Source organism: Thamnophis elegans, chromosome Z (genome assembly GCF_009769535.1).
Source record: "Thamnophis elegans isolate rThaEle1 chromosome Z, rThaEle1.pri, whole genome shotgun sequence".
In the NCBI taxonomy this organism is placed as follows: Eukaryota; Metazoa; Chordata; class Lepidosauria; order Squamata; family Colubridae; genus Thamnophis; species Thamnophis elegans.
The window spans coordinates 26663006-26683327 of NC_045558.1; the positions used below are offsets into that span (position 1 = coordinate 26663006).

A 20322-nucleotide genomic window follows, 5' to 3' on the forward strand; every position below is an offset into this window, starting at 1 on the left:
TATCTATCTATCTATCTATCTATCTATCTAATTTCTATTTTATTTCCATTCTGGGAAACACAATTTTATTTTTCATATTGATACAAAAGGTTGAATGATTTGCTATTTGAAAGAAACAATGTTTTAGTTCTATTTATTTCAAGATAAAATTGCTGGTCATGAATAATATTTGGTAAATATTTTTCAAAACAACTAACTAATTAATAATTTTGTCCAACTATATCTTATAAAGAGTCTTCTTTCAGTCTGGTACCTTCTAGATTGTTGAGATTATACTTCTCAGAATTCCCAGCCAGCATTAGATTGGGAAAGGCAATTAAACAAAGTTAAAACAACTGGCCACAACTTCTACTTACCCAAGATTTAAGTGTTTCAGCTTCTGAAGGCTGCTGATCTGAGTTGGCAGTTCCTCAATCTGATTGTTGAAAAAATTGAGTACTTCTAAATTCCTCAGATCTGCAATATTTGGTGACACAGCTGCAAAAAGAAAGAAAACAACATCAAAAGCAAGATAGGACACACAAATCACATCAACCCATCAATGGAAATGTTTAAATCATACAATACAGTATGATGTACAATGCAGTAGGCATACAATAACAAAATCAGTTAATACTAGATATGTTGTCATTTTAAGGGGAAATTTGCCCTTGATAGCTTCTGATACTTGGCTTCACCTGTACAGTGGTGGGTTCCGGATCCCGGTGCAACCGGTATGGTGTAACGGAGCCCAACGTCAATCACATGAAAGCGCACAGCACGAGTGCGTGCATGCGTCCTTACTTCCTGTGATGCTCTGCTACACCTCCGCAATGCTCCAGCTGCTTGGCGGAGTGTCGCACAGGTGCCGTACACTCCATGTGCATGCACAGAAGCGGCAAAGAGTTTAAATACCAGTAAGAGCTCGGGGGGGGGGGAGGAGCACCGAATCAGAACGGTATCCAGTGGTCCCAGCAGGCACCGTGTCATAACCCACCATTCCACCTGTAGGTCCTCAAGTGATTTTTTTGTACTAATCACAGCATAAACATGCTCTGGCAGCATAGTATAATATTTGGTTTGCTTCCAGCATTAAAACAGTTTTAAGCCATCATTAGTTGCATCTGTTTTATTTTCAGTACTTTTATATCACTTGGATCAATCATGACTTATGACAGTTCATATCTATTTTACTACTAAAACTTTCCTGTTTCTCTGCTTGCAATTTTCAATTACCCGAAATTTTGAATCATAGTACAACCATTTTTAATCAAGGTATCTTAAATGCAGTAACTTAAAGAATGTGTACAAAATCCTGGACCTTTATTCCTGGATTTGAAATTTCAAGCATTTTAAGATAAATTGTATATGCAAAGTTGTGGTCATTACAATACTGTTGCAAGTGCTATAATCATATGATTGTGATTTTAGAAGCCAGCAGGAGTTACTCCCATTTCGATTACATTTTTGCTCATCCTCAAGTCGTTCAGTTAATCTATTTAGGTAAGTAAATATCTCTGAATAGAGGTCATGGCTATCTAACAAAATATAAAAATGCACAAACAGCAAGAAAATACAGAACAAAAACAGGATGAAAAAAATTGCTTTGAGAATCATTAATTCTATTAAATTCTGAATGGCTTATTCTAATAAAACAGTTTTCACTAACTAGCAGAAGACTGGAAGAGAGGGGGGGCAGGAGACAAGATATTTTAAAGGACAAGGATTGTATTTTGGGCCCAGGCTTCCTGAATTCTTTTTTTTTTTTTTAAATATATTTTATTCATTTTCACATTCCATTTTACAATCATTTATATACAGGGTATTTGCTATAAGAAAAAAAAAATAAAAAAAAATAAAAAAAAATAAAAATAAAATAAAATAAATAAAATAAAAAAGAAAACACAACTCATCATTCACAACCCCACCTGACACTTCCATCCTCCATACACCCCATCTACCCCCTCCAACTTTCCTTTTCTCCCTCTAACGCTCCCCTCCTACTTCCCTTTCCCCTCAAACCTTCCTTCTCCCCTTACTCCCAACACGCCCTCCTTACATTCCCCTTACTCCTTCCTTACTCCTCCCTCCTCTTTCCCTCTACCTCCCTCCTTGGTGTATTCCTTTATTCAAGTGTTGTTTATTATAATCTAATAAAAAGTAAAATAAACCAAGGAAAAAAAAATTTAAAGAAAGAAAAGAGAAAAGAAAAGGAAAAAAAAAGAACAACCGTATATAAGTGCATTCTTGTTCTTATTGAGACTATGTTAACACCCACCCACCCACCCACCCACCATAAATCCCCATCCCTACTCCTCCCGACTTCCCAGGGCCCACACCTGGCACTGCCTTCTATCTAAAGTATCTTATGTTCGTATGGATTAAAAATAAAAGCAATACATTAAAGGAAAAAAAAAAACCAAACCCCCCCCCAAAAAAAGAAACTCTTTGTGTTAAGCTCAGCCCCCCATCTTTATATATGCTTAAATAGTGTAAGTCATTCTATCTATATTTTATTCTCGTCTCTTGCTTCTTTGTTATTTACCCCGACCTCCTGTAGACTCTCCCATTCCTCTTCCTTAACCTTGTATTCAGATAAACATTTATCCAAATTTGTATAGACATCAATATACAATCTAACTCAAAAATAATCCCTTCTAGTAAAATTTAAGCAGCGTGGATCATTCCACATGTTCAAATATTACTTTATAGAAGAATAATCAAACTTTCCCTTTCTTAACCTTAATTTCAAACAATAATTCAAAATAATCTGACCAAACTTTCCCTTCTTAGTAAAGTTTAAGCAGCGTGGATCAAGTATTACTTTACACAAAAATCAGTTTGCATTCTATCTTGAAATGATCCCGACCAGCTTTCCCTTCTAATAGGATTTAAACAACGTAAATCATTCCGCATGCATTTTGCCCTCATCCCTTGCTTCTCTGATATTTACCACTATCAAATTTATGCAGACATTAGTTTAAAATTTAGCTCAAAATAATTTCACCAAGCTTTCCCTTCTAATAAAAATTAAATAGCATAGATCATTCCACATATTCAAATAATACTTTCAACAAGAATCAGTTTACCTTCCGTTTTAAAATTATGTCATCCAGCTTTCCCTTCTAACAGAATTTAAACATAAATCATTCTGCATTCATTTTACATATATACATTCAGTATCACCCCACCAATATACGTAAATCATTCCGCATGCATTTTACCCTCATCCCTTGCTTCTCTAATATTTGCCACTATCAAATTTATACAAACATTAGTTTAAAATCTAGCTCAAAATAATTTCACCAAGCTTTCCCTTCTAATAAAAATTAAATAGCATAGATCATTCCACATATTCAAATAATAGTTTCAACAAGAATCAGTTTACCTTCTATTTTAAAATAATCTCTTCAAACTTTCCCTTCTAACAAAATTTAAACAACGTAAATCATTCTGCATGCATTTTACATATATACATTCAGTATCACCCCACCAATACATTCCGCTTTTTCTGCCGGAGAGAGGTCGCAAACCCCCATTCAATCCACAACTTTGGTGAATATTTTAGAATGTCTAAATCCTCAAACTCCGCTTTTCTGCTTCTCCGAGGGAGGGGGAGCTACCCCCTCCATCTTGCAGCCATGTGGTCTGTTGCTTGCCTTCTCCTTCGGCTTGTCTCTCCTCTTTTCCAAGTGAATCAGGAAGTCCCGCCTTCAAAGTCTTGTAATAGAAATCTCGAGCCTCCGAAACAGAATTGAGACGAAGTCTTTGATTCTCAAATGTGACCGTAATGCCGGCTGGGGCCTCCCATTTATATTGAATCTGATGATTTCTAAGCTCTTTAGTTAAAAAGGTATAGTCCCTTCTTGCCTTTAACATCTGGAAAGGTATTTCTTTGAAGACAGTCAAGTCCTGGCCATCAACTCTCAATCTATTATTGTAAAATTTTTGCATGATCGCGTTTCTGGATTCTTTTGTGGAGAAATATATGATTATGTCCCTCGGGAGCTGTCGCTGTTCCGCTACCAACGAATTCTGGCGATAGATTTTCCGAATCTGCCAATCAAAGTTAAGTCCCGGGCTTCCCACCGCATGGCTGAGGGCTTCAACAAAGGTCTGTTTCAGATTCTCTCGCTCCTTTTCGCGGAATCCTCTGACTCTTATTGCGAATGCCTTCTTATTAAAGTTTATCATAACAAGCTGTTCTTGGGTGTCTCTAATTTTTTGTTGTAATATTTGAATATTAGTAGTCAAATTAGAATTAGCCTCCTCCAAACTTTCCAATTTATTCTCTATTTCAGCGGTATAATCTGACAGGGCAGACACGGCTGCAAACGTATTCGCCTTCATTTGGTCAATTTTAGACTTTAAATCACCATATAGCTCCAATACAAATTCCTTAATTTCTTGTTTAAAATCATTAAACATTTGAAAAAAAAATTCCTGTGTTAAGAATTCTCCAGTAGAGGGCGTAGGAGACAAGGGCTGCGATTCCAGTGTAAATTCTTTAAGCTCATTCACAGATTCTTTAGGCACATTTGTAGAGAGACGCTTCGATTTTGACCTGGGTGCCATTATAAATGAACAAATAAACAGCGCTTTCGCTCCCCTCTGTTTCCAAAAAAAACAAAAAAAGTTATTTTGTTAAGGAGCGGTCTGCAGGAAGGTAAAACCGGCTACGTACATCCCCTATCAGTCACCAACGGAGAGAAATCGCCATTTTGAAGTCCGTTTAAACAAAGAAGCCTCTAAGATAAATGGTGCTGGTATTTAAGATAGTAATAAAAGCATAAATCTCACAGGAGTGGGACCCGCCCGTATTAATCCTAGCTTCAAACAACTTTGCTCTGTCCTGGGGGGGGGGGATCGCCTGTCTAGGGCTGCAAAAAAAGGCAGCTGAGAAGAACTGGCTGGAGATAAAAGCTCCGCTCACGCTGGATCTAATCTCTATCCACAGCCAAAAAAAAGGAGAAAGGCTGTGAATTACGAATAGACCCTAACCACAGAGCTACTCCCTGCCCCTTTATAGCCAAAAAGGGGTAATATCTATGATCTTATTTAGATATACAGACCAGATCTCTGAGAGAGCTCGGTTGAGCCCTCCTCGGCGACAGACTCCGCCCCCCCGGAAGCCCCGCTTCCTGAATTCTTGTGTGGAGGGGACCAGGGGTGGGTTTCTCGCCCCGTTCTAACCGGTTTTGTTGGAACGAGGCCGGCGGCGTCCTCGCGCATGCACACAGCGCGCGCGTGCGTACTAGCGTCTGTGCGATGCTCCAGTTGCTCCTGGAGGATCGCGCAGGCACTGTATGCGTCCTGCGCATGCGTGGAAGCACAGAATTCGGCAAAACCGGGTAAGGAGCGGGCGCGTGCGGGGGGGGGCTTCGCCGTTCCCGGAAGTTACTTACTTCCGGGTTCGGCGACCAACCGGATCGCGGGGACCGCCGCGAACCGGTTGAAACCCACCCCTGGAGGGGACCCTCAATGACCCCTTTCTGCAAGCAAACAAGGATTGGACAGATTCTACCTGAGGCATCCAAGAGCATGTTACAGTGATCTAGTCATGTGGTGATGAACATGTGAGTCTCAGTTACCAAGACTTCTTGGTCTATCTAGAACTCAACTGATACATATATCAAATATGAAGCTAATATTAGTGAGTAAAAATGTTGATGGTTTTAGGTCTTATTCAGATCATAGTTCAGGACAGCTAACACTATAACAGAGTAGTTTATAACTCTTTTTTAGTCAATTTAACCTTTAATGAGTACACCAGAATTTAGACTTCAAAAATGGCAGAGGCAGGGCAACTCTACAATTAATCCCATTAAATCCCAACATAAACTTAAGCAACTTGGACATTTACTTCTGCAATACTTCAAACTACAAATTGGTAGCATCTATAAGAGGGATTCTGAGGGCATGCACTCCTGCAGTCTCCAGCTACGTACCTCTGTTGTCACTAACATGCCTTCTAAATCTCTTAATGTCTGAGTAGGCTTTAGCTTCATGATGAATGAACAATGTTTATGAACAAGCACCTGTACTGAATTTTTTTACCTGGCAGCTGTTATTTCATTAAGGATATATGTAAAGGAAACATTCCATTCTATCATCTTTTGAAATACCAACAGCTTTTGGCTTATCCTTAAGTGCTATCACTTATCCTGCTCCATCAAACTACCAGAACTACTACTATCTCAACTGGTGTTCTAAGAACTGGAACCTTAGCATGCTTCTTATTTCCTTTAACATTTGGTGTTTCAGAATTTAATCTTGAGGAGTGACTTTATTTCTCCTGTAGATAATACAACTATAATATTAACATTGGATGTTCAAAATGATATGCATTTGGTCTAAATTCAAATTTAAAATTCAGTTAAATTTAATCTCCATTTAAACTTTGGCTATTAACTTAAAATAAATAATACACTGATCAAGCCAGACCATTTTTGAGGCAATTCCAAAGACGATACTATTATGATCAATACTTACAAAAAAGGTTACATCAGATTAGCATCAAATCAATGTCTAGCTATTATCTAGAAATATAAAAAAAGCCCTGATGCATGATATGAATACTACAGTTCAGATAAAGATTTAAATTCTCTATTGGTTTAATTTTCTCTTTTATTTATTAAAGCAAAATCTAAGCAAGCAAATAATATTTATGGATTGGTAGGTGATCACAAATGATAACGCTTTCTCCTGTATTGTCATACTTCAGAATTAAAGTAGAAGTATATTTGAATAAATTGTAGCAGCAGATAACAGAATCTTGAAGCAGAGGCCAGACAGACTTAGACCTGAGTAGTATCCACAGAATATCAAGCTGTAGGCTAAGGAAAGTTGAAAAACCAGCCTGGAGAGAACAAGTTGCACTATGTAGTAATGAGAAGTTTAACTCAATTTGAAGGAGACCTTACTTTTTTTTTGGGGGGGGGGGGAGATATCTGAAAGCATAAAGGCATATATTCTTTTGCTAGAGATGAAAGTTATGAATATGAGATTTTCCATTTGCTGGTGTTGAAAGGTAAGTTACAACTATACTCCACTAAAATCTGCACCCATATCACCTGAGGATCTAAGAGTCCTGGTGATTCTGTCCAAATATTTTTTTTCTGCCTTCTGGCTAAGATCGTAAGAGATAAGAGATAAAGCAGTAGTGTTATCAGTTGTTATTCCTTACCATTACTTATCAACTAGAACTTAAGACATACTGATGTTGAATTTGGAGCCAATATATAACATTAAAAATAATTACTATTGATAATCTAACCTTCCTTGAATTTGTTTTTTTAAAAACCATTACACTTACCATAATTACATCTGTGCTATTAATTTTATACTGACACCCCCCACCAAAAAAAAAATCTTTTCACTTTCATCTCATTCAATAGACATACATTTTAATACTGGAGAGTGGGATCTGTGTCTACAATTTTCATATCATTTATACTTGTTCAAATTCTACCAAGACAGAACTGTTTGTATTTATTAGACAGGACAAGATGGCAAGCTAATTACATTGGTCCGTAAAGTAACTCTGGAGAAGGGCATGCTTCCCAGAAAAGATTTGATTCACGTCTCAGAAGTTGTTTTTGACTTTCCCGTGAAGAGCAGGTGAAGTGTGGTCAGGAGACATTTTGCCCATGATAGGCTGATCTCCTTACATGGATCAAAATCACCCAGCAACAATAGCTCATATCCTCACTTAGTTGTAGTACACAGAGTTGTTGTGTGTCTTTCACTTTTGAGAAATACACGAGGCATGGGTAAGTTGGAATGGTTTCTCAGTAGCAATATTTTGTTCGGAGGTATAAAGGGCAAAACCCTATTGGGTGTTTCATAAATGAAACCAGTGGGAGTATTCAAATTTTTTTACTACCGGTTCTGTGGGCATGGCTTGGTGGGCGTAACATGGCCTGGTGAGCATGGCAGAGGAAGGATACTACAAAATCTCCATTCCCTCTGGATCAGCTTGGACTTGGGAGACAGAGAATAGATGAGGGCAGGGTCAGTTTCCTCCCATAGACCCATTAGAGCCCACAGATTAGGCCTCCTCCGAATTCCATCTACCGGCCAGTGCTGGCTGTCGACCACCCGGAGGAGGGCCTTCTCTGTGGCGGCTCCAGCCCTTTGGAACGAGCTCCCCGTGGAGATTCGGACCCTCGCCACCCTTCAGGCCTTCCGGACAGCCATTAAGACTTGGCTGTCCCAGCAAGCCTGGGGTTGAGTTCCCCCCCCTACTCGAATTTGCTGTGCTTGCTGTGTTTTTTAAATCGTTTGTATCGTTGTCCTGTTTTTGTCTTACTTTTTTGTATTTGTTCCGCTTCCCTTGGCTTTTGTTCAGCCGCCCTGAGTCCCTTTGGGGAATAGGGCGGCTTACAAATCGAATAAATTCCAATTCCAATTCCAGTCAGAGGTGGTATTTGTTACCTGTACCTGTTCCAGTACCTGTTCTCTGAACTACTCAAATTTTTCCTATTGGTTCTCCAGAACTGGTCAGAGCCTGCTGAATACCACCTCTGAATGAAACACTAGAAAATGTTATCTCGGTGAGTGTTTAGCTCTTAGGGTAATATGAGCATTAGGGCATCTTTGTGAGCTTTCCCCCCTTTTTATTTAATAGTTTTGTATAAAAGTCTGTGCTGTACTATTTCTTTGTTATAATCCTGTTGTATCCTATTCAGAGACTTTATTGATTAGGACAGAGTATAGAAGACAGACAGAAAGAAGATAGATATAGATAGGAAATTTGGAAACCATTGAGATCCGATTTTTAAAAGAAATTGTCTACCATAATTATTTTATACATTAGTAGGCACAACAAAAGCAATCTAGTCAAGAATACATCCAAAGGGAAATTAGATAAAATTCTAAACTTCAAATTCCTTGTGCTTAAAAATAATTAATAATCAGTATGGACACAACAAACTTAATTAAAGCAATGATGCAAGGAGATTTTTAAACCCTCTACTATGTTCCCAAAGAAAATTCACTGTCAGGCTACTAGCAGTTTTGTTCGTACAGCTAGTAGCAGATTCAATGGAGATATTTTTTGCTATTCTGTGATTCATGACAAAGGAGAAAAGCATTAATCTAAGTCTTCTTTTATATCATCCTGGGAAATAAAATATAATTTAGAAATCTTTTAAATAAATAAAATACAACGACCCATATATATTGTCTGTAATCTGTGCCAAGAATACAAAATACAGAAAAAGGAAAAGGCTCTGAGAAAATTTTTGCTATAGTCCAAGAACAAAATAAACAAAAAAAGTTGCACTTTTCTTGGTTTCTTCAGATACTTGTATTTTTGACAAGATAAAAGATTATTTTACTGTCCTCACTAAATCAGTCCACTTCATTAATCTAACTGCATACTTCCATATTAAGCTACTTTAGTTTATGTCAAAATTTTAAGCCATTTTTCTCCAAATAAAAACTATGGTTCCAATAAATCATGCTAATTTAAATATAAAGTTTTAACTTAAGCTTCAGAATTAACTATTAAGTTAATATAAAATATTTCTGTATCTTCCAGGATTATGCGCCACCAAGTTCGTTGTTGACTCTTAACAACCAAATAGATTTACTCCATTACTTATGAAGTATTTTAAACTACTACTTATAATTAATATGTTCTTAGAGGTTTACAAGTCACTGCTCCCTGTTTTTGGATCAAAAAAATCCAGAATCTGACAGGATCAAATCAGTGAAAACTTTTAGAACAATGTTGTTATTTGAACCATGCCTTGGGTCGTGTTTTCATAAGGACAGCTAAATTAATGTAATATGGTATGATATATGATATGATACAATATAATAGTGTGTTATAAGTCACAGAGACTTAAAAAATAAAATATTATTATAGGACATATCTGGGATTATACCCTTTATATTGTAACAATATATTTTATAAATTGCATTGTTACCAGTACTTCCTCTAAAATTCTAATACTTTTTAAACACCTGCCTTCACATCATCACTCAAGAGTGCTACATCAAGTATTTTAAAATTAACATCCATGATTCAGCCCAAAGTTATCCACTGTTGTGTATATTATTCTGAAATATATAAAGGCCTACCATATAAAAATGTCAAAATTTTTGTATTTTTGAAAAGGCATTATTGCTTAATAATCTTATTATTATTAACCAATATTTGAGTTGGTTCCAAACAGATATTTCACAATTAAGAGGCCATCTTTATTTGTTTAAGTAAGAGTGTTTACAAATCACCTTTTTTGGACAGAACATGATTCACAGAGCTAAAGGGGGAGGGGGGGAGACTTTGAACAAATATGAAAAGAACACTATCAGAACACCACCTAGGGAGGAAAACACACACCAAAATGAATACTAAATATCTATAGGCAGCAGAAAATATGTGATTTAAAAACAGAAAGTGGGCCCAAAGCCAATTTTGCAGAATTTTTTCACTTTCACATTTCTTCAAAATGGTGTCCAAATAAATTATGTTTTTGATAGCATGGATGTATGGCTACATTAAAAAGTTCAAATTCTATTTCTTTGACCTACTACTGATTCCTTGTTGCATATCTGCATATGTAAAAAGAGAAATTATATTGATGCAAAATCAATCACTATAAAATTGCAAAATTAATTATATAACTTCTACTATTTAAAGATGATACAGAGAGAATTTGGCCATTTTTCTCCATGTGAAAAAAGGCTATGAAAGTAAAAAAAGGTTCACCTTGTTCCTCACAAATATTTCTGTAACAAATGCAGTTACCCACTCACAAGTTTTCTAAGTGTCCAAGTCAAAGTGTAAAAATATATCTCAGCAGTGACCTCCACTGGATAAATTATGCAATGCTTTGTTTTTTACACTGCAATCAGAACTTAGAAGAAACAAAGGAGAATTGCCTTCTAAAATGTATTTATTAACCTCATTTCACTTTTAATCTTAATAAATTTATAGATTGGATATATTAGATATTTAATATCAAACTATCTCAAGTACTCAATTAAAAGTTATTTCTAAATAAGCAATAAATATATAATCCCATTTGTAAACTTATACTGCATTTACCAGTGAAAAATAATGCAAAGAAAGGAGTTATTTTGCCCACTACAGATATTTTTATTTAATCCTCTTTTTATTGTTGTTGTTGCTTTTTTTGCAAATTGGTGTGTTATGTGTCTAATTTATCAGTACAAAAATGTATCAGTAGATGCAACTAGAAAATGTAAATTAGGGAAACTGTGTTATTAAGCATAACATAAATTCAAAATGCAAGAATTATCAATTTATAATTAGAGTCAAAGCAACAGTACATTGTTACTGAGAAACAGGTCGTCACTTATTCAGCAACTGTTCTAAGTTATGATGGCTCTGGACAAGGGGAACTTACAACAGGTCCTTAGAGTTAAGGCTGTTGCAGCATCCCACAGTCATGTGATTGCCATTTGTGCCTTCATGGAAAGTCAATGGGAAACCTAGCTGGCAGGAAGTTGGAAATGATGATCACCTGATTGCAAGATGCTAACATGTGGGATTCGCCCAACAATAGCAACTGGAATGGCCTTCACATAATACCACACACTATATCCATATCACTTGGCAACCAAATTCTCATTTTTAAGCACCATCAGTGAGCTACTAAATGGCAAATAGAAAATAGCCCCCAAAAAAGCTATTTTTCAATTAAAAGCATTTGAATAATAAATACAAAAGGTTTCTGACATTAAATAATAAAGAAAAAATGCATATAAACAAAAATAATTCTGGATCAATAGAACACTTCATGCAGTTGAAAGAAAGAGAAGAAAAAATATTAATTTTGCTTGTAGTTTGACTTTTTGAGAATCTTAGAACCACATTTCAAGTTCATCAATTTAGGGAAGATTACATTATTTCATTCCAATAACATGATGTAATTTTGGATTAATTTTATAGCATGGAACAATATTTACAGTATTACTAAAAGTTACAGTCTTCCGAATAACTAAAGTTCACTAAACACCTCGTACTCTGTTTATCTATATTGATCATTTCTGTGTATGTGAGCTTTGCAGTCTTTACTTTCTTGCACCACAGATGCATATAGTCACTTTTCTCAGTTCCTCTGTCAATGAAGAGTTAGGAATGTCTAGTCCTGCCCCCTACCTGACCCAAGATTTTATATCATTTTGGACAAATGGTTGTCCAATCTTTTCTTGAAAAACTTCAGGGATGAAGCATTCACAATCTTGGGACGCAAGCTGTACCATTGATTAATTGCTCTTACTGTCAGGAAATTTCTCCTTAGTTCCAGGTAGGATTTCTTTGACGAGCTTCCACTTTTTGTCCTATCATCAAGTACTTGGAAAACAGGTCATCTCCTCTTCTTTGTATAGCCCCTAAAGTACCAGAAGACTGCTATCATATCACCCCAGTCCTTCTCTTCATTAGGCTAGATATCATTTCCTTAACTAGTCATTGTACGGTTTAGCCTCCAGACCCCTTATCACCTTTGCACTCTTTCTAGGATATCAACAACTTTTTTTATCATGGTGACCAGAACTGGATGCAGTATTCACACTGTAGTCTAGCGATACTAACCTTCACATGATTTTGATACTATTCCTCTCTTGAGGAAGAGTAGGACTGCATTGGCTTCTTTGATAGTTGCAGTACATACTGGTTTATATCTAAGTGGTTGTCCGCTAGGAAACCTAGATCTCTCTCACAGTTACTGATCTTGGCAGTATATACTTTATATCCCTATATACCACCTATTATATACCTGTGCATTTTCTTGCCTACATGTAAGATCTTACTTTCTCACCAATAAATTGCATTTTGTTGGATAGGGCCCAGTGTTAAAGACTAGTGAGTTCATTCTCCACCCCCCTTTTTTATTAAAAAACATGTAAAATACACACACACACACACAAAACTTAGACGTACACCACATTTACACAATATGAACAGGAAATTCCTGTTCTTTCTAGTAGCAATTCTATATCTTGAGTATATCTTCTAAAGTGCTAGCAATTATCTCTAGCTTGGAATCACCCATAAATTTGATGAGTTCCACTTCTACCCTTCATTTAGATCACTTATGAAGATGTTGAAGAGTATTGAGCCCAAGACAGAATCTTGAGGTAATGTACTGAATGATTCCCTCCATATAGATGTAGCTCCATTGAGAATTACACAATGAGTGTAGTTGGTCAGCCAACTGTGAATCCATCTGCTGATGGTACTTTCTATCTCACAAAAAGTGGGATGCTGAAGTCCAAGTATACTATATCCACAGCATTTCCCCGGTCCACTAATTTAGTCTCTTTATCAAAGAAGGCAATAATGTTTTTCTGGCATGACCTGTTCTTAACAAACTGGTACTAGCTTTTACCAACTACCTTTTGTTCATTTCTAGGTGTTCACAAATCTGCTACTTATTTATCTATTCCAGGATTTTTCTGTCTATTGACGTCAAGCTGATTAGTCTGTAGTTTCCTAGATCCACTTTCTTCCTGTTTTTGAAAATTGGAACTATATCACCTCTTTTCCAGTCCTCTGGCAGTTCTCCCGTGCTCCAGGAGCTTTGAAAGACTTCTTTCAGTGGTTCCAAGATCACGTCTGCCAACTCTTTCAGACAATGTGGAATGTAATCCATCTGGTCCTGGAGATTTGAACTCATCTAGAATGAACATTTCTTACCAATTTCTTGTCTATTTTCTGTGTTCCTGTTCCCTTAGTTGTTTTTCATAGGTTGGACTAGGTTTTTATGTGACTATAGCTGCAAAGAGGGAATTGAAAAGTTCTTCTTTCTTTCTGCTCTCCATCACTTTCTTGCCATCTTCATCCATTAATGGATCCATCATTTCTGAGCAAACCAAAATCTGCTAGATTCATTTTGTAGTCATCCCCAAGGAATGATCCTAACAAGAGTCAAGTGTCTGAGAGGCTCTGCTACTATCTGGCATGTTGTTTTTGACATGTGTATGAAGCTGCCCCTTTATCTGCCCCAACTTTACCCACATTCAAAGGTTCCCTTCTTCAGATTCTACAAGATTCTCTCTCACCAGGTCTCCCTGTCATCTGTTGTCAGAAGGAGATGAGAAAAGGAATTTGTGAGCCTTTGTTCTAATTGCCAGAAGGCTGCAGCAACTTTCTTTGTGCTTGAAAAGTTTAAAACTTTACTGAGATTTACTTTGCAGCTTGTCTCAAGAAATTCAACCAAGAAATAGTGAACTGTGCACGTGCCTGGATATCATCGGCACACAGCCATAAATCATCAACACACTGAATCACCACTGCTTCTGAAGTCTGCAACCAAAGTATATCTAGGCTTCTCCCCCAATAAACAAAATGAGGAATGCAAAACAAAACCTCCTCTACAACCCAGCAGAAAGCGGAGAAGCGATAAAAAAGAGAAACAATTATAGTAACCTCATTAGTGGCTGTTTTTCCAGCAGCCGATAATCTTAACTTTAATTCAACAATTGCAATCCTTTTTGCTTCTTGTCCAAGAGGGTGCTGCTTAAGAGAGGGCAGTTTTTGTCTCTCTTCCAGGTGGGATGATTCAGTCTTTTAATTCAACTTTCTGGAACTGCATTCACGCTCTGCCGCAGCACCATAAAATATCCTAACCAGCACCCCATTCTCAGCTCAGAGCCCCACTATTCCAACATGGAGCATTTTCAATGCTAAAACTGCTAATAAAATGTTTCTCCCACATTTTTATTCTAATATGGGGGGGGGGAGGAGACAAGAATTGTTTTGTGCACGCGCACACACACACACACACACACAAACACACACACACACACACACACTGCCTGAGCACTGTTTTACATTTCTTTCTTTGCCTAGGGGTAGTTTAGGCAATTTTATTGCGTGTGACAATAGGAAAAAGGCAGCTTGAACAGACAGTGGGAGTTCAGTTTTCTATTCGACAGAAGAGGATTCTCACTACTCCTCCAAAGTCAAATTCCCCTTTGCTTTCAGGATACCTTTGGTCTTTGCTCAGATGACCTCCAGGGGTGGCTGAGAATTGGAAGAAGGACACATTCCCTTGACAAACTTCCCTAGCCAAAGACTTTTAGGCATAAATTGTTGTCTTATGCGTACTTCTATAATACACAGAAAAGGGACGCGGTGGCTCAGGACTAAAACACTGAGCTTGTTGATAAGAAAGGTCGGCAGTTCAGCAGTTCAAATCCCTAGCGCTGCATGACAAAGCGAGCTCCTGTTACTTGTCCCAGTTTCTTCCAATCGAGCAGTTCGAAAGCACGTAAAAAATGCAAGTAGAAAAATAGGGACTACCTTTGGTGGGAAGACAACAGCATTCCATGCGCCTTTGGCGTTTAGTCATACCGGCCACATGACGATGGAGACATCTGCAGAGAGTGCTGGCTTTTTGGCTTTAAAACGGAGATTAGCACCGCCCCCTAGGGTCAGGAAGCACATGTGCAAGGGGAACCTTTGCCTTTACCTATAGAACACAGGTATACCTAACTCTGACAGGTTTATGGATAGAAATGTAAAAAAAGACATGCTAGGAACAAATAAAATGGTGAAGTGGTAGCCTGAAAGCAAGAAGCTATGACTTATTGTAGTGATAAAACTTGCTGGTTTTTGTCAGGCTGCAAACACTAACTGTGGAAAACACTGGACATCTGCTTACCTTTCATGAATAATTTACCACCCTAGAAAATAGACATATTTACTATAAACAGTGGAACAACAAAGCAAGCATGCTCATTTATAAGCCAGAAAACTAGTATGAGATGCTAATATGACCTTAGTGAAGCTTATCAAATGTCACTGACATTGTTTTCCCAAGTCATTTTGATAACAATCTGCTCAGACAATTAATTGTATCTTTTTAAGGGATTAGGTCAAGAATGCCAAATGTGACAAATAAGAAAACTGAAATCCAGTTTTTTAGTAATGGTAAGACACACTATTTATTTTTATTTATTGTTTAGCTGGATTGCAGTCTGTCTTGCAACATTTTTTCCTATGTGCCTCACAAGAAGTTTCAAAAGTATGGCTTAGAATGAAATATATTTAAGCACTGAAAAGCACAATTCCATCAGATGACAAGTGAATGACTTATATTTGATCCTGTTTGTAAGATTACCAGCTTGAGGACCCTTATAGAATGGAAATAGGGCATATGTAATAAATTCACTTACACTATTGAATAATTTATAGCGCAGGACTGGGAAACTCACAGACAGCATATGACCTCAGCATTTCATCTGTGGTCCTCCCACACTTAGGGTCTATGGTGAATCTGCTGAAAGGTAGTTGCAAAATGTTTCTTTTTAGCAATGAACAGAAAGTTTCTTTGAGGCATGCCCTGCTTATTCCAGCCTCAACATCTCTTTATCATGTGGAAACCATTATTTCCAGAGATCTCCCCTTCAGAGCAGGGGGAGAATTGCATATCCTGCTATAATATTTCCTACCCAATACACTTTTGATAATGTTTTCCACATCAACAATGTGAAAATGGAAATATTCCTTCCATTCAAGTATCTCCTTGTTTTGGAAAGTGAAAAAAATATCACACAATCAACTGTTACATAATCCCATTAGACTCTCACCCTTTTTCTAAATCAAACAAAATATACCTTTCTCTAAAGCTCATGTGTTTATGTGTACTACTTACTTTGAAAGCACTGATGAACAGATGCTCCCCTGTATATAATATACACAAATACAATATGACTTCTTGCAGCAGAGAAGCCTTCCTTTAAACCATAAAATGGTACATCACTATACATCCAAAGACTTCTGTATTATCCTGAACCATGCCCTGTTTAATTGTATATATGTATAGAAAGGAAGATGACACTGGAAGATTGTTCTTGCATGTGCAGAACAGAAAATCAAGATGGCGCCACCGAACATAGAACCGGTTCAGGCGCATGTCCAGTTGAGTCACTACCTACTTGGCCAAACCGGTAGGAACATACCTCTGGACATTACTTAAGTTCTCAGGCTGTAAAGATTAATGTGGGAGAATTGTACTTTCAGATTTGCATGATGCTATTAATGTAGTTTTACAACAAACTAAAATTATTTTATCTGGTTCCTTGTTTGGTCTACCTGGTAAAGCTGTCAAATAACATCAAAATAATATGCACAAGTACTTCTAGGTAAGGCTTGATGGCAATGACAGAGATTATAATTCTGCAGAAAACTGAACACTTGGGGCCCATTTATACCATAATATAATTAAAAGTGTTTTACGTATGTGCGTGCGTATACACATCAACTTCAACAGTTTAAGTTTTTTAAAATAACATTTTAAAATGTTTGTATACAATATAAAATTGTATACACACATACAGATACAGTATTTAGAAATTTATAACATTCACTATAGATGCAATGTTTAAATAACATACAAAAATAATCCACTAATCATAGGATTTCTACATTAAGTTAGAAATTTAAGGTTCAAGTACTAATAAAACAATACTACTAATAGTCTCAAAATTCATTATATATAAGTATGTAATACAGATATGAAAATATATTCAACAAACTATACAATTTAGAAGCCATTACAAGCTATTCAAACAAACAAACAATACATGAAACATATTAGACCACTTTGGAACTAATCTGCCAACCTACCAGGTTAGACATGGAAAAGTAGTAAATTGTAGGAGGATAAGATTATCTTCAGTATCCTTCTCATTTAGTGGATACAGGAAAGGTTCCCTCAGTGCAAAAATTAGGACTATATAACATTAATTGCAAAGGAAAAATGATTTCTGCAATATGCTGATAAATATTTTTGCTATTTCAGTGTTGACAACATTATTTGAATGAAATTGCTATTATTCCTGCCAATAAAATGTTGAACAGAAATAAAATTCTATAAAATGGCTTGGAAACATTCAACAATACACTTACAAAATCTGTAATATTTAACCGTGTTCAAATCAATTAATTTCCAGGAATTCATTTACATCAAGGAAGAAAGGAAATATGCATAAATGTACTTACAGGTGAGCTTGTTGTGACTGAGAACCAGCTGTGTGATATGAGACAGACTGACTGTAAAGAAAAAGAAAAAGAAAGAATGAATAAACAGCCCACATTCTAATTACAAAGCAGAAAGTACGTAAATAGCAGGTTGGAAGTTATTCTTACATAGTTTCCTAGCAAGATTTACATATAAAACATTGTATACTTTCCCTAAAGACCTAGTTAGTGAGATAGGCTTGAGTACCATAAGTCTATACCCTGTTTCCCTGAATATAAAACCTCCTCGGATAAAAAGCCCAATCGGGCTTTTGAGAGCATGCGCTAAACTAAACTCTGCCCCGAAAATACACCCTCTCCAAAAATATTGCAACAGAGCAGAAGCCATGAGGTGACCATATTCGCCACTTCCTGCACTTCAAAAATAATAAGACCACCACAAAAATAAGGCCAAGTGCTTATATTGGGGGTCAAAAGAAAATAAGAAATTATTTTTGGGGAAACACGGTAACACTTTTCATAGAACTATGCTTTGCAAAATATCATTTTAAAATTTTGAATTATGACTCATCACATAAGCAATACCTGACTTTTATTTTATTAGGTATCGTTTTAAAAACATACTTAATTAAAATGCTCTATATATACAGTATATATTTGTAAATGTTCTGTATAGGTTTGTATATAATTTATTTCATATTAAAGTTCAACTAAGTAAAAAAAAAAAGATTGGCTACATTTCAAAGACTCAATTGGTTCACAAAGAATAAACTCAATCAACTTAAACGTAGCAATAATTATCTAACCTTCAGAGGAAATACGTATTTGTGTTGGACTCCGGGGAAGAGAGATGAAGGGGAAAACAGTAATAATAGTGAGAAAGAACAAAGTAGCTGATGGTGAGTTACCTATGTACTTATAAAGCAACTTAAAAACTAATTAAATATAATTAACTAATTAAATACAGGATGCTTTAATATGCTCATATACTTAAGCAGGGATCAATTAATGTTAACTTGACATCTGTGCCATTCAAGATACTGCCAACAGGTTGTAAAAGAATAAATTTTCATTATCTATTGCATTATATACATTAGAAAACTATTTTGCATTCTTGGCAACTTAAAACATTTTTGAAGACAGAATGTGCATGCTTGGAGAAAAATATTTCCCACCAATTCTTAATTAAATGATTAACCCCTAAGACTAAAAATAGAATAACAGGAAGATTGAAGGATTATAAGGAAGAAAAAATGTAATTGGAATTACTGAAAAAATTATTTAATAAGTAAATTCTAATAAACTGTTCCTTCAGATCCACAAGATGGCACTCTAGCTTGGTTTTTAATTCAGTACATAACATTGAGAAAGGAAGTGTTTATACTGTCACAGTAAATCTCATGTAGTTTGGTGGGGGGGGGGGATCAGAGGGGAAATGACAGATTTCCATCTTTTTTTTTTAAAAAAAGTATTAGCTGAAGTCTATGGCAACTTGTTTTAATTTTTAAAAAAATGTGGCAGCTGCTGCACACTGCTGGCTCATATGTAAATGGTTGTCTACTAGGACTCCAAGATCCCTCTCACAGTTACTATCATTAGGCAAACGTACCACCTATACTGTACAGTTATTCTCTGCTATTTAAAAGAAGATACAATAGCACTGGGCCTCTTCAGATCAAGCATTTATTTTAAAAATGTTCATTTTGTTAAGTTGTCTAGAACAATAATAAAGCAGTCTTTAAAAAGTAAGTCTAACAATTGGAACATTCTACAGGCATTTAGAGTTAGTAAACTTACGAGTTTCTCCTTGCAGCAAACAGCCTGATTAGCACAAGGAGAAAAAAAATCTGCCTCTGCCTCCCAGCAATTTGCCTCTTTCTGCTACCGGTTCAGGTGAACCGATCCGAACCAACTGAATACCACCTCTGAACATTAGGCAACATACTTCACAGTATGATCAAACTATACCTTACTGTATAACAACATTTTGAAAGTGTCATTCCAAATCTGACTACCTTCCTAAGAGTTAAAAAATGTTTCTATCCTCTTTGTTTACAAAGGTTTTATTTTTTTCAAAATCATGTCCCTGACTCTATATATTACCTTTTCTGCTATCTCTTTTGATAATGCACATCATGTCAAAATAACAAGCATATATTATTAAAAGTGGGGTTATTTTAGTTATTAGATAATTCTGGAATACATATTTATTTAGTATTTTTGTTAAATAAGGATGGGAATGGTTATAACTATTTGTATACTCATTGTGTAAGGGAAGGAGAATCTATAGTTTGTTGGTTGGTTTATTCATTTTTCAGCATTCAGCTGGGGTTGATTCTTTATGTTCAATGTTCAATATATTTTACATTTGGCTTTTT

General features: G+C 36.2%; 1 protein-coding gene across 1 annotated transcript in view; it reads right to left on the reverse strand.

Annotated features, from left to right (window-relative positions):
* RSU1 (Ras suppressor protein 1) overlaps positions 1-20322 on the reverse strand; it is a 94071-nt gene that overhangs the window by 60326 nt on the left and 13423 nt on the right. The window contains exons 3-4 of the mRNA XM_032238270.1: positions 17966-18016; positions 357-477 (exon numbers count right to left, since the gene is read on the reverse strand). Coding sequence (XP_032094161.1) covers positions 357-477; positions 17966-18016 — 172 coding nt within the window. The remainder of the gene's footprint in view (positions 1-356; positions 478-17965; positions 18017-20322) is intronic.